The sequence below is a fragment of the Monoraphidium neglectum genome (assembly GCF_000611645.1).
Source record: "Monoraphidium neglectum strain SAG 48.87 unplaced genomic scaffold scaffold00012, whole genome shotgun sequence".
In the NCBI taxonomy this organism is placed as follows: domain Eukaryota; kingdom Viridiplantae; phylum Chlorophyta; class Chlorophyceae; order Sphaeropleales; family Selenastraceae; genus Monoraphidium; species Monoraphidium neglectum.
Window position 1 is genome coordinate 41176 of NW_014013614.1, and position 22143 is coordinate 63318.

A 22143-nucleotide genomic window follows, 5' to 3' on the forward strand; every position below is an offset into this window, starting at 1 on the left:
ACCAGCGCCGCCAGCGTCTGCAGCGACTCTCGGCGCACCTGTAGGGCGCGTGGTGCATGCACGAGGTGGGATGAGGCATGATGCAAAGCGCCCTTTACGCTACCCTTCAAGGAAAAGCTTGCAGCTGGTTTGAGTAGCCGGCCAGCCACGGATCGCCCGACCTCTCCACCCCACACCTGCCATGCCTCCTTGTCAGCAGCGCCCCTGCAGCAGATAGACGCTAGGCGCCGTGCACCCTCGGCGCCCAGCTGGCCGCCGCCCACCACCACCACCCAGGTCTTGAGCGGGGCGTACGCCGCCGCGACATGCCGCGCTGCGCTGCCGCCCCACATGTGCTCCAGCGCTGCTGCAAGGCCAGCCCGCAGGGCGACCGCGACAGACGGTGAGGTGCTGGCGACGGGCGCCAAGGCGGTCAGGACTGTGCCCAAAACTGCCGAGCCCGCCGCCACACGACTCATCTCCGGGTCGCGGTACGTGGTACGCACCAGCGGCTGCAGCAGCTCCTCAAACAGCCACCGCCCCTCCTCTGCAGGACCCGTGCCACACGTCTGGCGCTCGCCGTCCCGGCAGCCAACGAGGCGGTGTGTGGCTGCCGCCAGCAACGCCGCAAGAGCTTGGGCTACGCCTGCATCCCGCCTGTGTGCAGAGAGACACGCTAGTGCCTGCAGGGTTTGGAAGGAATGCGAGCGCGCGGATGACGTGCCGCGATACGGTGGGAGTGTGCGGGTCACGGCCGAGCCGCAGTGCGCATGCCTCGAGGGTGCCACCCCCGGGGGGGGACCCTGTCGTCAAACGCTTTGCATCTGAACCCACCTGCTTGACGGCAATGGGTAGCAGGTCGACCAGCTGGCTCCTCTCTATGCTGTCTATGAGGGGCGAAACCGCCAGCTGCAACCGCAGCTGTGCAGCGCGTTTGCCACATGTATCGATGCCTGTGCAGCATGTGGCGTGACGCAGCAGTGGTGCAACAGCAGACAGCCGCGGCAGCAGCAGCGGCGGGGGCAGCACCGGCAGCGGCGGGGGCAGCGCCGGCAGCGGCGGTGGCAGTTGCAGCGGCAACAACAAGCGCAGCAGCAGGAGCTTGAGCAGAGCACTGCCGGTCTCACCCGGCTTGCTCAAGGCATGAAGTTGCTCACATGGCATATATAACTTAAAACAGGTGCGTCAAATCCGACCTACCTCTAAGGACCTCAACCAGCGCCTGCCGCGCCTGCACTCGGTTGTTACTTGAACAGCAGTCTGCGAGGAGGTCGCGCGCCCCCACCAGCGCGCGCTCTGCAGCATCGCTGTTCTCGAAGCTGGACAGCAAGAAGTGTAGCCGCTGATTAAACTTCAAGGGAGACGCAGGGCTGCTTCGCATGATTGATGGTTCGGAGCCCGCGGCTGCCCATCAAAGTCAAAGCCGCTTGGCTCGATCTGCATCAACAGCAGGTGGTATTCAGAAACACGAAAAACTACATCGCTGCAAAATGTCGCAGTATTGTATCCAGACCGTAGCGGTGACCCATTCCCGTACAGTAGCAGCACCACCACGACTGTGGCGCGCCGCAGGCTGGGCCCTTCTCGTCCCCTGTATCATGCCTTACAGTAGTACTGGATCCTCTGTGGCAACACTGCGTGGTACTGGCCTGCTCTCATAAGCTAGGCCATTCAGAGTTTTGCAGTGACGGGTGAAACGGACTGGTCAGCTGGAACCGGACCTCCAGGCAATGAAGTTCGCTGCACCCTGACACAATACATGACGATACTTGTTGGTGGAGGATAACTCCAACCTAGTCGCCTGCCGTTCACAATGTCTGAACCTGCCCTGGCTAGTTGGTTGTTCGCTGGCTCCATCCTGGCAAGTGCTGCCACTTCTGGGCGGGGAGGTCAGGAAACAATCAAAGCAGCAAGCTCGTCCATCAATGGATGAACTGCGGAAGGAGGTCGGCGGGGCGACACGGTGCAGCTTTGTGGCGTTACGCACATGTGCAGGTTGACACACCCGTGGAGAATGCAGCTGGTGCAGCTGGAGGTTAGCCCAAACAGCCTCTACCATGCACGGCGCAGCCGTGCAGATGGATTGCCGGGCGTTTCACATGCAGTTGTATACACGACTCAGGTGTGTCATTTTGGATGGCATGCCAACGTTGTTCATGTTGCACGCCACCCCAGTGCGCACTGCAAATCCCTGGCCTGCCAGCGCGCTTGTATCGCAACAACCCATCACCTCACATGCGCAAGCGCTGTCGACCCGACTTGTATTGCCCCCTCACATGCCCTGCCCGCCATTCCCTCTGCGCGGCCGGCCGGCCCGCTGGCCGGGCGACCGCGTGTGGCCGCCAGTTGTGGTGCCGGATTTGAGGTACACGCGTAAGCAGCGAGTCAACCGGGAAGGCTGTGTGGGCTGTGAGTATCGCACGACGTCTGCCCCTTGCGGCCTTGTTTGCCGTTGTAAGTAGGTTGCTGAGTCCCCAGAAAGCCCACATCTGATGCAGTCGGGCAAAAGTGCCCCGCTTTGTGACCCTGCTGCAGAATCCCGATGACGCCGCCCAGGCATCTGATCTCACACGAAGCGCAGTGCTGATTGGGAAGTGCACAGCCACCTGGCTCTTTACTCGGGAGCATGATATCACCGTATTCTCGAAGTCTCACCCGCGCCGATGATGTCAATACTGTATAGTGAGCAAACGAGCAGTGCCGGCATTCGTCAGGCGATTCTGTAAAGGTTGGACAGAGTTGAAGCTCGTGCGTCTGCAGGTAGGACGCAAGGTTTGGTTCTTGCGCTGTTGTATCAGCGATGGCTGCGGCTCGGGCTGCGGTTGCAGCGGGCAGGTGGCCGCCCACAAGCGGAGCACGGACCCCACATTCCCTATACATGCCGTGGCTGCTGCGACGAATGGTCATGAAATTCTCTTAAGCATACGCAAGCAGTCAAATAACAGGGGCCCGATTCTCATGCTGCATGGCGGCGCGCCCGAGGCACGGTCGACCTCAGCACGCGCTCAGCAGGCGCAGCGCGAGGCCCCACCCTTGGCCGTGCACGCATCGCAGTTCTTCCGACCCTCCTGTGATGCTGTTGCCCAACACAGGCGACTCTGAGCTGACGTCAAACGATGAAGTTTGGGCGTGTTCTCCGCGACTCTGCCGATTGCTCCCCGGACCTGCCCGAGCTGAGGGCGCTGTTTGACGCCTACAAGCAGCTCAAGAAGCAGGTCAAGGCCATCCCTGTGGTTGGGGCCGCCTCAACCACGCTGGCCGCAGAACAGCTGGCATTCGGGGCGTCCTTGGGCGGTGTGGTGGCGCGTCTGAACGACATGTGGCTTGAAAAGGAGGAGACCAGCGTGATACGCGTCGAGGCGCTCGAGGCTGCGCTTGCGGGTGCGGGGCGTGACGTGGCGCGTCTGGACGCGCTGCGGCGTGAGCTGACCGATTTTCACGGGGAGGTGCTGCTGCTGGTGCACTGGAGCATCCTGGCCTACACCGCCACGGTCAAGCTGCTAAAGAAGCACCACAAGCGCACCGGCCTGCTGCTCAACGCGCCCCTCGGGAACCTGCTGTCACAGCCCTTTTGCTCAACAGAGGTGGGCGCAATGGGTGGGACAGAGGGAGTGACGTGTGGAGCCAAGGCGGCGCTTTGCATAGATGGTTGGCTGTGTGATGCAGCTCCATGGCTTGCGGACCTGCACTGAGGGGCCGCAACAACTGGGCCAGTAAAAACACAATATCATCCTCGCCCCCTCGGGCGAGCACACCACCGCCACAGCCCACTGTCGCCATCGCTGTGCTCACCTCACCTGCACCAGATGATGACGGATATTGCGCACCGCGTTGAAGCTGACATTGTTGCGCTGTGCCAACGCCTCCGAGCGTGCGGCAGAAGGAGCGCTGCTGTTGGGGCCCAAGGCGTCGGCGGCAGCGAAGATGCAGCTGTTGTCGGGGTGGGCTCAGCCGCCGGGCTGTGGCCTCTGGAGCTGAATGCCGCGCCGTTGGAGCCTTTGTGTGGACCAGCACCCCAGATGTCAATCAGCGGCCTCAACCTGTCGTCATGGCGAGCTGCTCCCACGGTCAGCGCCAGAACTCGTGAGGAGGCTGGTGCTGAGGGGGGGGCAGGTGACCAGCATGGCGCTGTTGGCGCTGTGGACGGCAGCAACGCTCGGGGTCGCGTGAGCGTGGCAGGGGGTGCAGCGGCTGCACGGCTGGTTGTGCACCACCAGGCATGGCAGAAGCAAGGGATGCTGGAAACACAAGGGCACTTCATAAGCCAGCAGGGTCAGACCCAGCAGCCGCAAGAGGAGGGTAGTGGCGGCGAGCTTGAGGCGCAGCAACCTCATCAACCACAGCGAGGTGCACCATTGCAGCAGCAGCAGCAGCAGCAGCAGCAGCGGCAGCAGCAGCAGCAGCAGCCGCTGCAGCAGCAGCAGCAGCAGCAGCAGCAGCAGCAGCAGCAGCAGCAGCAGCAGCAGCAGCCGCAGCAGCCGCAGCAGCAGCCGCAGCAGCAGCAGCCGCAGCCGCGGCCGCAGCAGCAACCCCAACGCTGCCATGCACAGGTGCTGCAGCGTGGCGCAGCAGCGGGGCTGTTCCTGGCGCCGCAAGGGTCATTCTCAAACAGGGGCCTTGACAGCGACGCAAAGGTTGCAGGGCCCGCGTCTGGTGCCTCGCTACGGCCGGCCAAGCGCTCGCGTTCGAGCGAAGATGGCCTCTGTGACGCTGAATTGTGGCTCAGCCACCAGGCGCCCGTTGAGTTGGAGGCAGGCGGGCCCCAGGTGGCCCTGCGGCAGCCGGCCCCTGGTGCCATTTTGCGGCAGGCCCAGGTGGCGCTGCGCACGTGGGAGCATCTTTTGACGTCAGCATCCACGCCATCCACTGTGATGGCGCACCCCACAGCAGCCAGCACGCCCACCAACACCACCCAGTCGTCTGCTGTGTGAGCCGCAGCTTTGAAGCCGTTTCTGCGAGGGTGAGCAGAAACAATGCGCGCAGCTCAGGTCAAGGCTAATTTGCCCGACACTGTGCAGAAAATTGCGCACAGCTCAGGTCAAGGCCGATTTGCCCGACAATGTCGTGCTATTACCCCTCGCAATCTGATCTTGGCGGCATGGTCTGTTGTGCATTCTTTCAGCGCCCCTCAAACTAGAAAGCGCAGTCAACACCATTTACAAGCACGTGGGCTCTGTTCTGCAATGGGTTTTCGTGTCGTGTTTCACCTCCATCAACAATTGCGGTGTGCACGAGCGCCATGGATCATGGCCGCTGCTGTTCTCATGCAGGTGCCTTGTTTTCAAGTTACCCTACACAGAGGATGATGCAAGTGATTACTGGTAATCACACCGCCAACAACAACCAGCCGGGCGGCACTCAATGTGGGCTGTTGTTGAAGAGAGCCTGGTGCTGCCGCCAGCATCTCAGCTGACTGCAACTCCCAACGTGCAGTTGCCCCATCACATAGACAGCAGTCATGATGGGGAAAAGAGTGTGATGGAGATACAAACAAGCTAATCATATGTTCGATGGCGCATGTCACAGCGCCCAGAGCTACGTGCATCCCACCCATAAAACGGCGGGGCCCCAAACCAACGGGCAACTCTGCCGCTCCACACGGCGTGTCACCTCCGCAGTCAGCGGGAGACCCCAGCGTGGCCTGCGTGGCTGAAGATCTTTTGCATGCATATCCAGAAGGCCGCAGCCAGCAGTACGGTTGTCACATATCGTACCTGGCGCAGCACGGGATCAGTGGGCGACCGCCATAGCGGCTCGTCTGTTGTTCACATGTGGGTTCAGGCGAGCTAGTTGTTCAGGTTCGTTCCTTTGGCAGCAAGACGGCTACGGCGCCGTTACGTTGAGCCCTGACAGTTAGGCACGCTGAAAAATCGAAAGGCAAGAGTGCAGCAACATGTTCCACGGCAAGGGTATGTGCTCGCATCATGCGCGTGGCGGCAGCGCGCCGGGACTCACCAGTGCATTGCGTAGCACACCCGCCGCCTCCGCGCGCACGGGCTGCCCCCGCCCCTTGCCCTGACTGTCGGCAATTTCTGTTGCCACGACCTCCCGATGCTGGTTCGCGCGCCGCCTATGCATACTCATGTCGGCGATCTCAGATCGCGCTGCAGATCGGATCTGCGAGGTTCTTTGTATAGCCGTGATGCTAATTGTCCAACAATATGTTCATCGTCCTGAAACAGCACTCCGCAGCACACACGCTACTCGCGGGGCCGCCGGCCACCTGCTCCTTACCGGGTGCCTGTCCCTTCCTCATTCTCTCATCTGCGCGTGCGTCTCACTCGCTCCACGACAGCGTTTGCCATCATCGTTGCATCAATATCTCAACAAGTACACGCATCTAATTCATACGTCAAGGAACGTTGATCAGGCAAACTGCACCAAGCGAGCCAGCCTCTGCGTCTGCGCCAGCTACCATCGAGCCGCCATGAAGATCATAGATAAGATCAACGAGAAGTTGGCTAAGGGAGAGAGGTTCTTCAGTTACGAGTTCTTCCCGCCCAGGACCGAAGAGGTGAGCGCACCCTCTCGCCGACGCCCATTGCCAGCCCAGCCGCGTGAGCACGGCGCTGGATGTGGAAGGACTTCATGCATGATGCACGCTTGAAGCTATGGTCGCCCTACAGAGCGCATATGTGAGAGGGCGCCGCGCTGCGTGATGGCACCGCGCGCCTGCACCGCACGTTATGCGTAGCTGGAACAGCGCTGTTCTTTCCCGCCGCAATCACTAGGGCGTCGAGAATCTGCTTGAGCGCCTGGACCGCATGGCGGCTTATGGGCCCACCTTTTGCGACATCACCTGGGGCGCCGGCGGTACCACTTCAGATGTCACGCTCGACATTGCCACCAAGATGCAGAACTCAGTGCGTCTCAAAATTTTGGGGCTGCATTGATAGGGGCGCATTTGCTGCGTCAACACACCAGCGATAGGCGGTTGCAGGGTCATGGCCACACAGGCGGCGGCGGCAACGCTATGATGCTGGCCCTATTAGTTGGTGAGTGGCGGTTGGCCATGCCTTGCCGCTCTTTACCCTTGCTTCTCTCACTTGCCTCAGGTGTGCGTCGAGACCATGATGCACCTGACGTGCACTAACATGCCGGTAGAGCAGCTGGAGAGTGCGCTCAAGGAGGTGCGGCGGCTGGAAGGGAACTCGCAGGGGTGGGCGGGTGGGTGGCAAGTTGATGGCGCTTGGCGTTCGCATCAACTGTGATGCTGGGATTGGCAGCTGCACGCTTTTCCACGAGCACCGCCCACCTTTCTTCCACCATTCTTCCTGCCATCCCCTCCACCCCTGCCGCAGGTGCGCAAGGCCGGGATTCAAAACATACTAGCGCTGCGCGGCGATCCCCCCAAGGGCCAGGATCACTTTGAAACGGTGGAGGGCGGCTTCAGCTGTGCGCTGGACCTGGTGCGCTACATCCGCAAGGAGCACGGGGATTTCTTTGGGATCGGCGTTGCAGGCTACCCTGAGGCCCATCCCGACAGCATCGTGGACGATCCCGAGCAGATGAAGGTGAGCAGTGCTGGATGTAGGTGCCTAGGTGGGGCAGGGTGCAAGCACAAGCTATTGCGGTGTGTTTGTGGATGGGAGGGGGCGCAGCCACGGCCGGAAAGATACGTTGCAGCGGCTGGGCAGCGGCTCGGTCAACATTGGAAGCATCAGCTGTGAATTGTACCCGTCGTCGAGCGGGCGTGGGAGGGTTGGCGGCGCCCTGCTTGCAGCTCCCCTGGCACAAAGCAAACAGGGCCCAGTCGGACCCCTTTTCTTCAGCCTTCAACGGTGGTGATAACGCTCCCCTCCCCAGGTCAACTATTGGGACAACATTGCGTACCTGAAGAAGAAGATTGAGGCAGGAGCGGACTTTGTGGTGACGCAGCTGTTCTATGAGGTGGAGCGCTACATACAGGTGTGGGTGTGTGCGTACGTGCGTATGTGTGTGTTGGGGGTATGGGTGTGGGTGGGAGTGTGCCAGAGTGTTTTGAGGGGAAAGAGGATCTGCCGGGGGCATGTAGACATTGACAACACGTGGTTGAGCTGCTTCCCATGATGACGCGGCAATCCTCTGCGGGAACGGGTCAGGACCATTTTGCCGGGTGATGATGGCAATCAGATGCTGCATTTTCCCCCTTGCTTCACCCTGTACCCCCATCACACCCTACATTGGTCCCTGTCCTGCCTGAACTCCCATTTGCTGCCTCGTACTGCCCTCTTCTTGCGCCCCCTCGCACAGTTTGTCAAGGACTGCCGCAGCGTGGGCATCACGGCCCCCATCCTGCCGGGGATCATGCCCATCATGGCCTACGGCGGCTTCAAGCGCATGACCGGCTTCTGCAAGACCGCCGTGCCCAAGTTTGTGTCTGACAGGATGGAGGAGATCAAGGAGGACGAGGAGGCCGTCAAGGCCTTTGGCATTCAGCTCGGCACGGACATGTGCAAGCAGCTGCTTGACGCTGGCGCTCCCGGTACGGGTTGTGCCAGGAGGATGTGGGCTGGTGTAGGCGGATGACGCGCTGCTGGCTCTGATGATGGGCGCCTGCCTCCCTGCCTCCAGACGAACAATGTGAGGCTCAGCCATGATGCTGAGGGCTGGCCCACCTTGCGTGAGGGCTTCGGCTGCCCCCAACCGCGCCCCCACCCCCCTCGGGCCCTCAGGCGTCCACATGTACACGCTGAACCTGGAGCGAAGCGCCATGGCCATCCTAGAGGGGGTGGGACTCATCGACCCCGCCAACGTGCCCAGGCCCCTGCCCTGGCGCCACATCCCCTCAAGCGGACAGCGCGCAGAGGAGGTACGTCACCTGCACGTGAACAATTGCTATTTTTTTTCGAGTCAACAATTTCTTGATTGTTTGAAGGCAACCACTTGTGGTGAAGCATGCCTCTGCTTCATTTGTGCTTCGTGCATTCCTCAATACTGGGTGCTGTCCCCCTTCCCCTTCGCAGCGCGTGCGACCCATCTTCTGGAGCAACCGTCCCAAGTCATATGTCACGCGCACAGCCAAGTGGCAGGAGTTTCCCAACGGTGAGTTCAAACGGCCTGCTGGGCACAAGCTGCAGTGGTGAGGGTGGTGCAGGCACAAGCGATGCAGCTCCTGTTGCTGCACACTACGCAACGCGCGGCCTTGTCATTGGCACCACCCCTCAACACCCTCCCCGCTGCCCTATGCGACATATGCACCCCAGGCCGCTGGGGCAACTCCCGCAGCCCTGCGTACGCCACTTTGAGCGAGCACCCCTTCATGCGGCGCCACACCAGCAACGACAAGCGTCGCGAGCGCGCCCGCGCTGCCTGGGGTGCTGCGCTGCCCAGCCTTGAGGCTGTGACGGATGTGTTTGTGCGCTACTGCCAGGGCGATGCCAAAGTGCTGCCCTGGGCTGAGATGGAGGACCTGCACCCGGAGACAGGGCCTATCAAGTGGGTGGGGCACCTGAAAGGACTGGGTGGGGGGCAAGGTGGGCACTTGTGCTCGCATGCCCGACGATGCCTTCCTCAGCCGCGTGATGAGCAAGGGCGGGGGATGAGCCAGGTTCTGTGGGCTTACGTCCCTTGGTCGCGTGCTGAGCCTGTCCTCCTTCCTCTCTTCCTGCCGCCCTTGGCAATCTCCTCCAGGGAGGGCCTGGTGGCGCTGAACCAGGCGGGGTACCTGACCATCAACAGCCAGCCGCGCGTCAACGGGGCGCCTTCCAACGACGCCACCTTTGGGTGGGGCCGTAAGGGGGGATACGTCTACCAGAAGGCCTATGGTGAGGGGGAGGTTTTGTGCTGTCAGTGCTTTCAATGTGGACTCAACCTGGCGCCTCGATGGCCTGCGTCCTGATGCAACCTTCACCTATCTTGGTATGAGGCACGTCAGCATTGATACGCGGGCTCCCCTGCATTACCAAACCCCCAGTTGAGTTCTTCTGCTCTCCAGACAAGCTGGAGTCTCTGCTGCAGCGGCTGAGTGGTGCTGAGGGCATCACCTACCTGGCAGTCAACGCAGCAGGGGAGCTACGCACCAACATGGCAAAGGGCACCGTCAACGCCGTCACATGGGGCGTTTTCCCAGGTCAGATGGGTTGAAGGAAACAGTATTGGGCGCTGCTGCTGCTGCTGCTGCCTTGCTGGCCTTCGTGTGACCCGGAGTGGCTGCAGCACTGTCAAGCCGCAACCACCCGCAGCACTCAATTTGCTTGAAGCCAGGCCGGTTAGTGGCAGTCCTACCCGCCTGCTGCGCGGCTGCAGGCCCTCATCTGCCCTCTGTGCTCCTCCTCCCGCCCACATCAGGCTCTGAGGTGGAGCAGCCCACAGTGGTGGATCCCGTGAGCTTTGAGGTTTGGAAGGATGAGGCTTTTGGCCTGTGGCTGAGTGAGTGGGGTGCGCTGTACGAGGAGGCCAGCCCCAGCCGGCAGCTGCTGCAGACCATCCACGACACCTGGTGGCTGGTCAGCGTGGTCGACAACGACTACGTCACGGGCGACCTCTTCAAGGCACTTGGGGTGTGAAACGACCACTTGACGGGGGGCCATAGCGCACCCCGCGGGGGCATAGCGCAGGTCAGCAGCGGCAGGGAGTTGAGAGAGCATGGGGGGATGCCACTACGCGCCTTGCGTTGTAGGGCCCCACTGCGCCTGGTATTGCTGTGCGGTAACGGGCTGCAGTATTGGATCCTGTCTGCGTCTCAGTCATAGGACCCTTGCTGTGTTCCCTGCCCTGCCCCTTGCTCTCTCTTTCTTTTATTTGATAGACTACGCACTATGTTTTGTTTGCGTTTCCAAATCTGCAATCACCCACTTGCACCCTTGTTTGAGACGCTGGCTGCTTGTAAAAGCTGGCTTGAGAAGGGACAAACAACAGCCGGCGGATCAGACATGCTCATCCTGCTGGCAAAACATTCTCCCAAACAGGCTCGTATATGTGGGGTGTAAGATGTGCTGGCAGCAGCCACATCTTGACCCGCATGTCTGTTGAGCCAAGGAAAACCAAGCAAAGCCAGGGCAAGGCTGCACTTTACTCTCGCGTGAATTTCTTCTCGCTCTTTTCATGTTTATTTATTCTGGAAAGAGCGCAGAGATTTTGTGCCGTAGAGAGTGTTTCACGCTCACACACCTTTGATCAGCTTCAAACCCCCTCTGCTCAATTGACATGCCCAAGCCGCTGCACAGTTCATAAACAAAGTCAAGCACCTGGCTGCAGTAACAAAGCACCCTCACCAACCCATTAACGCCTGGCTGTCCCCTCCGCACACGCACAAACACGCACGCACGCGCGCGCACACACACACACACACACACACACACACACACACACACACATGCACATGCACACAAAAGCACGCATGTGCGCACACACACATTGCATGAAAATGCGTTGTAGGGTGGGTGCGACGCAATTCAACAACCAGCCTTGCGCGATGGGGAGTCGGTATGCACCTGATTGCGTCAGCAGCAAGAGGAACTGTTTACATGTACTCAAAATTGTTAGATGAAAGAGGTCAAGCGGACTTTGGCAGCAGCTCACACTGCGCGTAGTGCTGCAGCAGCTGGTCAGCCAGCACCAGCGCCACCATGGACTCGACCATCGGAACTGCACGCGGCACGACGCAGGGATCGTGGCGTCCGCGCGCGCGCAGCTCAGTCTCCTGGCCGTCACGCGTGACCGTGTTTTGCGGCCGGCTGATGGTGGACGTGGGCTTGAAGGCGAGGCGAATCACAATGTCCTCGCCGTTGCTGATGCCACCTTGCACGCCGCCGCTGCGGTTGGTGCGCGTGCGCACCGCACCGCTGCCGTCGATGTAAAACTCATCGTTGTGCTCACTGCCCAGCTGCTCGCTGCCGGCAAAGCCGCTGCCAATCTCAAATCCCTTGGTGGCGGGCAGGCTCATCAGCGCCTTGGCCAGCTCCGCCTCCAGCTTGTCAAACACGGGCGAGCCCAGCCCTTTGGGGCAGCGTCGCACGACGCACGTCACCACGCCGCCGCACGAGTCTCCGCGGTTGCGCACCTCATTGATTGCTGCGCAGGCATGTGTAAGAGAGCAGATTCTCGTTTAAATAATTGAACAACACTACAGCGGTTGCGGCAGGTAGGGCGCACAGCCCCTACATCCTGAGCTGCAACAAGCAGCCACGCCGTGCCAAAGCCGCAGGAAAGATGCTTTGCTCTCGTCGACCTCGTGGGCCACCATGTGCACAGCAGTGCTGCCGGTGAGTGGCCACTTGGCCAAAAGCTGGCACCACATTGATCCCCGACCATGACGTCCTCCGGCACCCCTGCCCTGCGGCTCCCACCATCAATCATCTTCTGCGCCGCGTCCTGGTCTGGGCAGCGTACGATGTTGCTCTCAACATCCGCCATGGTGAAGGAGCTGTTGTCCACGTTGCAGCCGACCTCACGGACCTGGCTCACGTATGCCAGCACCTGCGGGGCAGAGCAGCCAGGGTGTGGTGGGCGGGAAGGGGGGGAGCGTGTTGCAAATGCAGCATGTGACGCGACCCACACACAATGGCTGAGGTGAGAGGGGAACACACAAGCCCCCTGGCAAACGCTCCAGCTGTGTGTCCTCCCAAAACGGTAGGGGCGGAGAATAGTGCAGGCAGTGAATAGTGCAGGCCCATTGCAGCCACAGCACTGGCCGCCATACGGTAGAGCCCTCGCACCCCAACCCTGGCAGCTGACTTTGGATACCCCCGTCTACCACCGCCCGCACCTCGGTGCCGCCGACCACGTGCAGCAGCTTCTTGGCGATGGCGCCAGCCGCGACCCGCCCAATGGTCTCGCGTGCTGAGGAGCGGCCGCCGCCGGCGATGGCGCGGATGCCGTACTTAAAGTCGTAGGTGGCGTCAGCGTGAGAGGGGCGGTACGCGACGCTCATCTCCGAGTAGTCATTGCTGCGCTGGTCTTTGTTGCGCACAAGCACTGCAATGGGCGTGCCGAGGGTGACGCCGTCAAAGACTCCTGACAGGATCTCGCAGGTGTCCTCCTCCTTGCGCGGCGTGGTGATGATGCTCTGCCCGGGGCGCCGCCTGTCCAGCTCCAGCTGGATCTCCTCAGTCGTAATAGCCAGCCGCGGGGGCACGCCGTCCACTACACAGCCCACACCCTTGCCATGAGACTCGCCAAATGTGGTCACACGGAACGCATTGCCGTACGTGCTGCCAGCGGCGCGCACCACCACCACAGCGTGCCGTCCGCCACACCCTGCACGCCGCTGCGGCGGCCGTGCTGCCCGTTGACGCGCTTGCTGCATGGGAGCAGTCTGCATGGTTTCCGACCAACGAATTAGACCTCGGTGTTGCCTAAAATTGCTTTGGGCTGGAGCTCAGCAGCAGCGGCCAGTGGCTCGTCGAGACTGTGGTGGCTATCGAGCAAGCCGGATTGTACGCAATAAACACTTGCCAAATGGACCTAATTGCAGTGTAGTTTTATTGACACCGATATCGTGACTGGCACTGCTTAGAAACAATCACAAAGTGATCTGCATTAGCAGCGTGCCACCCGATCGGAGACTTCCGCACGCAGCATGGCGACCACGGGCGAGGGCGACGTGGCGCTGAGCATCGAGGAGACCAACAAGCTGCGGGCCTCCCTGGGCCTGAAGCCGCTGTCACTCGAGCCGCCCAAGCAGCAGCAGCGCGCCGAGCGCAAGGCGCCCGCCGAGGAGCTCAAGCCCGACGCCGATGCCATCCGCGCAAAGCTGGCAGAGTGAGAAGCCAAATGCGGGGCCAGGCGCGGCGAGGGCTGGGCATAGGTGCCCTGTCAAGGCGGGAGCAGGGTCAGCAATACTTGCCATCGCACTAATGCATGGCTGCTGCCGCTGCTGCTGCTGCTGCCGCCGCCGCCGCCGCTGCTGCTGCTGCTGCTGCTGCTGCTGCTGCTGCTGCTGCTGCTGCTGCTGCTGCCGCTGCTGCTGCCGCTGCTGTGCCAGCACGTCACCGGCCTTGTGCGACCTAGAAGTGCTTCTTTTGGTCAGTGAACCCCCCGTATGTCGTTATGTACCAGGGCACGGGACAAGCGACGGCGAGAGCAGGAGCTGCAGCAGACACGCGGCCTGGGAGAGGCAGGCGGAGACGCGGACGACGCTGCTACATGGGTAGTCAAGATGCGCCAGCAGCCGCAGCAGCCACCAGCAAAGCGTCAGCAGCGCGAGGTGGGCGGAGATAGGCGTGGCCGGCAGCGGCGGAGTGGCGATGGTGGCGGCGGCGACGACGAGGAACGGGACGCCAGTGCCAGCGCCGCGGAGCTTGCAGGCGCTCGCGTGCGCCACGACGCCGACGAGCTGGCTGAGGGCGAGACCATGGTGCTGACGCTGGCCGATGCGCCGATCCTGGACGCAGCGGGCGGCCTGAACGACGCCGGTGACGAGCTGGAGGAGGTTGCGCGTGCGCAGGACAAGGCGCGCGCTAAGGCGCGCCGCGCGGCCGGCAAGGAGGCCAAGCCGCTGTGGGCCGAGGACGGCAACGTGCGTTCCCTCCTGGACAAGTACGACGAGGAGGACGAGGAGGCGGGCTTTGTGCTGGACGCGGCTGGGGCAGCCGCTGCAGCGGCTGCACGCCAGGACAAAGTCCGAGAGCGCCTGGCAGCCGCGGCGGCGGCGTTAGACGCTGTTGCGGCCCCTGCGATGGGCGGGGCCGTGGACTACATGACCGCCGAGGAGGCCGCGGCATCGGCGGGCGGCGGGCTGAAGAAAAAGAAGAAAAAGCGGAAGCTGCGCACTACACGTGCTGCCGCTGACGAGGACACGGCAGACGGCGGCGGCAGTGCTGGTGGCGGCGAGGGCGGCCTTGACCTGGATGCGCTGGAGGCGGCCGCCAAGGCGGAGGGCGGTGGAGACCTGGGGTCACGCGAGGCGCGGCAGCAGCGCCGCGAGGCGCTGGAGGCGGCTGCGGCGGCGGATGCAGCTGATCGCGCCGCGCGCTTCCAACGTGCTGTGGAGAGGACCAACTGGGCATCAGAAGCGCTGCGTGCGCCTGGCCCTGTGGGTGACGAGGAGGACGAGGCGGAGGCGGAGCTGGCTGAGAGCCTCAGCCGCGTGCGAAGGCTGGCGCAGCGCAGCAGCAGCACAGCAGTGCCTGGCGGCGACAGCAACGGCAGTGGCAGGCCGGCGCCTGAGTCTGTTGAGGAGATTGCTCAGCGGCTGGGCAAGAAGCGTGCTGAGGATGAGGAGCGACTGAGGGACGAACTTGCAGCGGGAGGTGGGTGGTCAGGGTGCAGAACATGGGATGCAGGCGTAAGCGCATGGCGTGCAATGCTTTTGGTGAAAGGGCTCGACACAAGTGGAGCAGGGATCACAAACAGCGGCAGCTCAGGCGGCAGCATGGTCGCCTGCATCCCCCTGCACCGCCATGATGCCAGCCAGCTGCATTGAGCAACAGTGCGTCCAGCATGCATTTACTCAGTGACCAATGTTCGGCGTATCCGCACGCTCTGGCCAACTTGTGCTGCTCCCACCAGAAGCTTGCTCTGCCCTGCTACACCTGCTCTTTCCTGCTGCCTCCCTGCTGCCCTCATATCCTCTTTCCCCAGGTTCGGACCTGTTCAGCGCCGCTACAGAGTTTGTTCGCAACATCGGCGGCGCGGGCGATGACAACGAGGGCGAGCAGCAGCGTGGCGGCGGGGGCGGGGGTGGTGGCGACGCGCCCTACATGGACGTGGAGATGGAGGAGGCGGGCCAGGGCAGGGGCCAAGGGCAGACAGAGGAGGAAGCACAGCAGAATGGGAACGCCGGCGACGCTGGGGGGGACGGCACCACCAGCACCGGCGCCGGCATAGGTGCCGCCACTGCCAAGGGGCGCAACTACCGCAAGCGCAGCGGCTGGGTGTCTGCAGAGGATGAAGACGCGCAGCAGGCGGGCGGCGAGCAGCACCAGCAGCAGCAGCAGCAGCAGCAGCTGCTTCACAAGCAGCAGGGGCGTTCAGCAGAGGTGAGGAGCTGCAGTTTAGGGTGCGGGTAGCGCTCGCACGTGCAGCCTCTTGCCTGCGCCGAGGCGTTGCGAGGGGCCCAACTGCGGGTCCTTGGTGTCCGATTTCGAGATGCAGGGTACTCTCTTTTGCACAACCCCACCCCTCCCACTTCCTACCCCGACTGCTCCCCTTGAAAAACTCCCTTGCTTGTCTCTCCTCACAATCGCTCATCTCAGACCACCAGCGGCGTGTCTGCCGTGGCAGGCGAACGTGTTATTGGCCGCGGCCTTGCTGGGGCGCTGGGCATGCTGCAAGACACTGGGGCTCTCAAAGGCCCCGCGGACTGGGCGGGGCGCACCAATGAGAAGAAGGCCGTGGCGCTGATAGGGCTGGAGGATGTGTACACGGGCGGCAAACATGAGGACCGCATGGCGCGCAGCATAGAGGCAGCGTTGACCCAGCGCGACGAGTTTGGCCGTGTGATGACGCCCAAGGAGCGCTTCCGCAAGCTGTGCCACCAGTTCCACGGCATCGCGCCGTCCAAGAATACCGAGGCGCACCGGCAGCGCAAGTACCTGGAGGACGTCGCCATCAAGCGCGCCACCACCAGCGCAGACCCCAGCGCGGAGCTCGACCGCATACGCGTGCTGACGCAGCAGCTGGGCACGCCCTACCTCCCGCTGGACGGCAAGGCTGCGCTGCCAGGCCGTGGCGGCGACGATGATGACGGGCCTGCACTGCCCGTCGCTCGCGGGGCCAAGGGGGGCGGCAAGCCCCAGCTGGGAGGCGGCCTAACGCCGCTGGTCGGCGACAGGAAGGTGGAGGCGATGCTGGGCCTGAAGAAACCACCTCAGCCAGCGGGCGGGCGCGGCGGCGCCGCCGGCGGTGGTGGCGCCACAGGTGGACGCGGCAGTGGCGGCATGCCCCCCCCAAGGGCCAGAGGCAAGCCGTAGTGTGTATGAAGCTGTCAAGCCCGCCTTATGACCTTGTACCAAGTTGCTTTGATCGTTTTGGCGTTGTTTTTGGCAGGCTGGTCTGTGTTTCACACAGCTTTTGCAACGCTGGCAAGTAACAATCTTGTTCAAAATCTGTCCTGAGTATGGGAACAATGACATGTTTAGGGTATGCACAAATAAGCATTGCTTACAGCGAAAGCAAAAGCTTGCCGCAGCGGCCGCCATTAACGGCTACAATCTTCCAGCGTAACCCAGGCTCCTGCTGCCCTGCCTGCCTGCGCATGGCGCTGGCCGCCGCTGGTGCGTCAGACCTTCATGAGCTCCTCGCTCTTGGTCTTGATGAGGTCGTCCACGGCCTTGACGTACCTGTCGGTGATCTTCTGGATGCTGTCCTCCAGGTCCTTGCGCGAGTCCTTTGGGAAGTCGTGCTTGTCCAGACGCTTCATCGCATCCTTGCGCACGTTGCGCACCGCCACCTTGCCGTCCTCACCCATTTTGGAGACCTTCTTGGACAACTCCTTGCGGCGGTCCTGGGTTTGGCAAGCACGTGCAGGGCTTATGCAAAAACGGCTCAGTGATGCTGGGGTGATGGTGATGGTAGCAAAACTGGGCACGCGCGGGATCACATGGGCACGTGCGTGCGGGATGAGCGCATGTCTGTGCGTCAGGAGCGTGTTTGTGTGAGAGCACACTGTGTATGCACATATGTGTGTGCCGGGCCTACCCATGCACATGCACACGCATCTGCACATCCGGACAGTCCTAGATTGCAGGTCGGCTAGCTGACAGGGCCCCAGGATGCAAAAATGGTGAAATGTTGCTGCGACTGCAGTCCCGGCAACCTCCATCCTGCGACCTCAATATTTGTTGCCCCGTCCCGCAGCCTACCTGTGTCATGGGGGGTATGTTGAGGCGGATCTTCTCCCCGTCGTTGTTGGGGTTGATGCCGATGTCACTCTCCAGAATCGCCTTCTCAACATCGCGCAGGCCGCTGCGGTCAAAGGGAGACACGATCAGGGTGCTGGCATCAGGCACCGCTACTGAAGCCAGGGACTTGAGGGGCGTGGGCACGCCATAGTAGTCCACCTGGCATGGCATACATGAGCGCGGGGCGCAGGAGAAGGCAGCGACGCTCGTCTTACGTTGCTGCAGCAACAAGGCACACGGCCCTGCATGGCCTCCCACATGGCAGACGTCTTGGTCGGGGCAGTAGACCGGGCACCAAAAAAAGCGTCATCATTTTGCTGCCTGTTGCTCCCTGCCCCTGCAAGAACACAGCAGCCACCCCAACCGGTATTTCGGCCCAGCTGAGGTAAGCCCCGCCTCGCCCAGCCCCCACCCCTGCCCTGCACATCGCGCTGCATCCCCACCCCTGACACCCACCATGATTTTGTCGAGGATCGCGGGGTTGGCACGACCCGTGCGCATGGTGTTGAAGTTCTCCACCACAACGTTGATGGCCTTCTTCATCCGATCCTCCTGGTGGCGCATGCAGGCACGGGGCACACTAACGGGCAGCTCGCGGCGCTGGTGTATAGGTGCAGCAGCAGCACCACAGTTGCTGATCGCAGCATGCAAGCTACTCTGTGCAAAACTGATTGCCATCCTAAGGCAACTCAAGCGTCTTGCTGCGACTGGCTGAACGACCAGGTTGTGTGTGCTGAACAAGCACTGGCTCCTTTGCCCAGTGTGACCAGCTGGTTGTCTGATGCACGCGTAGCATGCATGCCCTCCACCCCGTTGACACTTAGAAGTGGTACTTACAGCATCACTCTCTACCTCCAGAGCCACCATGTCCAAGTCCTCGTCGCCCGAGGAGCTTGCGGCGGATGACGCCTGCTCCTTCTGCTTCTTCGCGCGTGTGACGACAAGCCGCTCCTGCTGCCGCTGCTGCGCTGCCCCTGACCTGCGAAGCACGACGCGGGCCAGCCAGAGGTAATCAATATCGTCTGACAACGCATCGCGCTCCAAATGGATTCTCGTGGCCACTCGCACACACCTGCACGGCTGCTGCGCCTGCTGCACCGGCGACGAAACTGTTGTGCACGGCCTGGCAGCAACTAGAGCTGCCAAATTTGGGATCCGGGATACTTGCTGCGCATGGCCGGCTGCTGCGAAAGCACGGTGGCGAAGCATCGTGCCGACAAGGAGCCTGGTCGAGTCAATCCAGAGGCTTGCTTGTGTGAATATTAGTGTGCGTCTGCACAAATAGGTGGGTTTCATGTAATCTCTTCGCCAGGTGTGGTGCCGCACGCCGCCTTGTCCTCCCAGCACCGACTGATCGGCGCCAGGTTGAAGCGCGCAGAGCACGCGGCTGCCGCCTACACGCAATCTCCAATTATATACTATCAAGGGGTTCCAGTGAACAGGGTACGGGCGGGGATATCCCATTCGCTTTGAGCACACGGCTGCTTGCCAAATCTGCTGTGCGCGGTGTCGACAGTGCAGTACGGTGGTGACTACTCTAGACGCCCCACCGTAATCGATCCTTGTCACTGCATGCATGCTACAACAGATTTTGTCTTTACACTGTGAATTATTTTTCTGGGATGACTGGGGTAGCTATGGGCAACCTGGGTGTGTTTGTGCTCGCATTCCAGTGGTGATGTGTGCGAGTAGGCCTACTGCGTGGTGTCACGTAGAGCAATACAAGGCCACAAACGAGCATGTGTGTATGATACTGCTGAAGGCAGCTCTCAAGTAACTAATCATTGAGACCCAGTCTTTCTTTTGTGGGTTTGGCTCGTTCATTGCTGCGGCCACGCAGCTACTGCGCAGTCAGGCATCTAGCCAGCTACGACAAGTGCACTGGCCCAGTAAACGCTGGCGAAATGCCCAAGTGCACCTGTATCAGCTGGCTGATACGGTGATTAGCGGGCAAAGTAACAGGGGCGCCACAGTCGGATGTGAGGGCCAGCGAATGCAGTGGCACATAGTCCACAAACTCACGCACTGCTTGTCTCGACCCAAGACCGGCCCCTCAGCACGTTCCTGCAACCCACACGCAGTGCTTACGTTCCTTACCGCTGTGACGTGGATGAGTGAAGAGTAAGCATCTGGTGATGCAGCTGCGGTTGCCTTGCAGTCCTCACCTCGACCTGGTCACCCGCTTTGCTGCCTCCCCCTCGCAGCACCACACGAGAGCAACATGGAGAGTTCTGTACTTCGATTAGCTATCCTGGATCAAATCCTCATAACGCGCCCCCAGCACCTGGATTCAGCTTTTGCATCGAGGCGTCCCAGCCTTCAATCACCCGTAGATCACCCGGCTGCACAGGCAAAGGCTAGAGTAGAAATCAACTACAAAAATAGATATGCATGCCAACCTCACGTCTCCCGCAGCCCGTGCGCGGCTGGTGGGGAGGAGGTGTGTTCCTCGGAACCCCTCGCATACAGTCCCCGCACCGGCCTGCCGAGGCGCCTGGAGTGTTGTACGCAATAACTACCGCGTTTTCAGCCGGTTGTCGGCCAGGTGAGCGCGGCTTTGAGTCGCGTTGAACGCCTAGCGTCGTGCGCTCCACTGACACTGCGGGCGCTTGCGGACGTGGCGCGTGGCAATGACGGCCCAAGCAGCGCAACCGGGCGTGTGTGGCTGCGGTAGGGGCTATCCCGCGAGGTTGTTTGCATTTTGCTCCTCTTGCAGTTTGTTCCTCTTGGCAAACGTCCGACTGGGCATGGCGCAGGGCCGGCGGTGACGATGGTGCGGCATCGGTGATTCCCGACGCGCTGCCAGTCGCGGGGCCAGACATGGACTGGCGTGCTTACAGGGCGAGGCTGGCGGCTATGGAGGCGGCGTCTGGCAGCAGCGGCCCCCCGCCTGCCTTCAAGGACAGCAAGTGGGCGCATGCGGTGCCGGTGCCGGAGGCTGGCTGTGTACTGCTTGCTCACCCCTCCATGTTCGGGGTGAGTTGTGGCGAAAGGGGTGGACACTCAGCACCGAGCTTTGACCAGCTTGATGGCGGACGAGAGCTGGCAATGGTGCAGCTCAAAACGGGCTGCTTGCAAAGCCACTGACCTGGCCCAGCTGCCCTTGAGCCTGCGCTCAATTGCTAATGCCTCTAGTCAGCAGAGATGGCGTCCCCTGGGTTGCTCGCCGACGATAATCGCCTCTTGATTTCACGGCCCATCCTGAGCAGGTGAACCAGCAGTATTTCAGGCTGGCGGCCATCCTGATCCTGGAGTGCACAGAGCAGGGCTCGCTCGGCATCATCCTCAATCGCCCAACGGAGCACAGCCTGCAGGACGTGCGCTTCACTGTGGGCGAGGCCATGGACGCCTTTGCCTCCAACAAGCTCTACATGGGCGGCGATGTGGGGGAGAGCAACGTCATTGTGGTCACCACCAGTGATGCTGTGGAGGGCGCGACTCAGATTGCCGCTGGCATTCGGGTGGCCACCGTGACGGCAGCGGCAGCCGCTGTCAAGGCTGGTCGCGCGCAGCCCGACGATTTCCGATTTTACGCCCAGTACAGCGGCTGGGGTCCAGGCCAGCTGCAGCGCGAGTGCAAGGCAGGGGTGTGGTGAGTGGGCAGTGAATGGAATGCCAAAAAACTGGGGAATCCGTGGCCGCCACATGCGCTACGCGCCTGCATCCCCTTGGCACTCTGGCGCTGCGGCAGCTCCCTTGCGCAACACGCACGCTCAGATTCCGCTGCCGTGATTGCCTGACGCCCGGCCTGCAGGTTTGTGGCAGCCGTGAGCAGCCCATTGGCGCTGGATGAGCAGCTGGCCAAGGGGCCTGAGCTGTGGCACGAAATTCTGAAAACCATGGGTGGTGAGATTGGCTGACCGCTCTTGCTGTGTAGGTTTTCATTGATGCACCATGCATCGTGTCTTCAGCTGGGGGGTGAGATTGGCTGACCGCTCTTGCTGTGTAGGTTTGCATTAATGCACCGTGCATCGTGTCCTTCTGCCTCGGCGACCTGCCTGAGCAAATGCGTCTGCACCGATAAATTGACGTGTATCCCCCTAGGTCCCTACTCTGAGCTGTCCGAGCTGGTGCGGGAGAGCGAGGCGGCGGCGCGGTCCCAGGAGCAGCTGCCAGGAGAGGGAGCCTAGGGCATGGCCTGCGACCAGCCAAGCGTAGCGAGAACGTACGCGCTTTCTTGCAGCCATTCAAGAGGCACCGACAGGTACACCCACAGTAGTTTTGAACACGTGTTTGCCCCTGTATAAATGTGAGTCACCCGTGCAGACATCTGACAGAGATCAGATGCAAGTATGCACGCCCCACGCTGCACCAACATACTGGCGCGCCTGGAGTTATCAATATCCGGCACCGTTGCAAGAGCAGCAAGTGTGAGAAAATTATGGCTGTTTGGAGATTG

At 61.5% G+C, this 22143-nt stretch overlaps 6 protein-coding genes across 6 annotated transcripts; 4 read left to right on the forward strand and 2 right to left on the reverse strand.

The window, feature by feature from the left end:
- Window positions 1-3095: 3095 nt before the first annotated feature.
- MNEG_0186 (hypothetical protein) lies at window positions 3096-3671 on the forward strand (the record flags this gene model as incomplete). The annotated part of the gene is made up of 1 exon (XM_014051332.1): window positions 3096-3671. One exon carries the CDS (start codon window positions 3096-3098, stop codon window positions 3669-3671), a length of 576 nt encoding a protein of 191 aa, XP_013906786.1.
- Window positions 3672-6406: 2735 nt separating this feature from the next.
- MNEG_0187 (5,10-methylenetetrahydrofolate reductase) lies at window positions 6407-10466 on the forward strand (the record flags this gene model as incomplete). Its single annotated transcript, XM_014051333.1, has 12 exons — window positions 6407-6493; window positions 6711-6842; window positions 7035-7109; window positions 7281-7493; window positions 7786-7887; window positions 8212-8443; window positions 8634-8770; window positions 8925-9003; window positions 9165-9396; window positions 9592-9725; window positions 9875-10030; window positions 10249-10466. 12 exons carry the CDS (start codon window positions 6407-6409, stop codon window positions 10464-10466), a joined length of 1797 nt encoding a protein of 598 aa, XP_013906787.1.
- Window positions 10467-11455: 989 nt separating this feature from the next.
- On the reverse strand, window positions 11456-13222 carry MNEG_0188 (chorismate synthase; the record flags this gene model as incomplete). Its single annotated transcript, XM_014051334.1, has 3 exons — window positions 11456-11973; window positions 12249-12378; window positions 12668-13222. The coding sequence occupies 3 exons, from the start codon at window positions 13220-13222 to the stop codon at window positions 11456-11458; spliced, it is 1203 nt and encodes a 400-aa protein (XP_013906788.1).
- A 258-nt stretch (window positions 13223-13480) lies between these two features.
- Window positions 13481-16814, forward strand: MNEG_0189 (U4/U6.U5 tri-snRNP-associated protein 1; the record flags this gene model as incomplete). The annotated part of the gene is made up of 4 exons (XM_014051335.1): window positions 13481-13662; window positions 13960-15152; window positions 15484-15881; window positions 16098-16814. The coding sequence occupies 4 exons, from the start codon at window positions 13481-13483 to the stop codon at window positions 16812-16814; spliced, it is 2490 nt and encodes an 829-aa protein (XP_013906789.1).
- A 308-nt stretch (window positions 16815-17122) lies between these two features.
- Window positions 17123-18287, reverse strand: MNEG_0190 (Ribosome-recycling factor; the record flags this gene model as incomplete). Its single annotated transcript, XM_014051336.1, has 3 exons — window positions 17123-17347; window positions 17706-17903; window positions 18201-18287. The coding sequence occupies 3 exons, from the start codon at window positions 18285-18287 to the stop codon at window positions 17123-17125; spliced, it is 510 nt and encodes a 169-aa protein (XP_013906790.1).
- Window positions 18288-20600: 2313 nt separating this feature from the next.
- MNEG_0191 (hypothetical protein) lies at window positions 20601-21874 on the forward strand (the record flags this gene model as incomplete). Its single annotated transcript, XM_014051337.1, has 4 exons — window positions 20601-20720; window positions 20954-21336; window positions 21499-21590; window positions 21789-21874. The coding sequence occupies 4 exons, from the start codon at window positions 20601-20603 to the stop codon at window positions 21872-21874; spliced, it is 681 nt and encodes a 226-aa protein (XP_013906791.1).
- Between the last annotated feature and the right edge of the window lie 269 nt (window positions 21875-22143).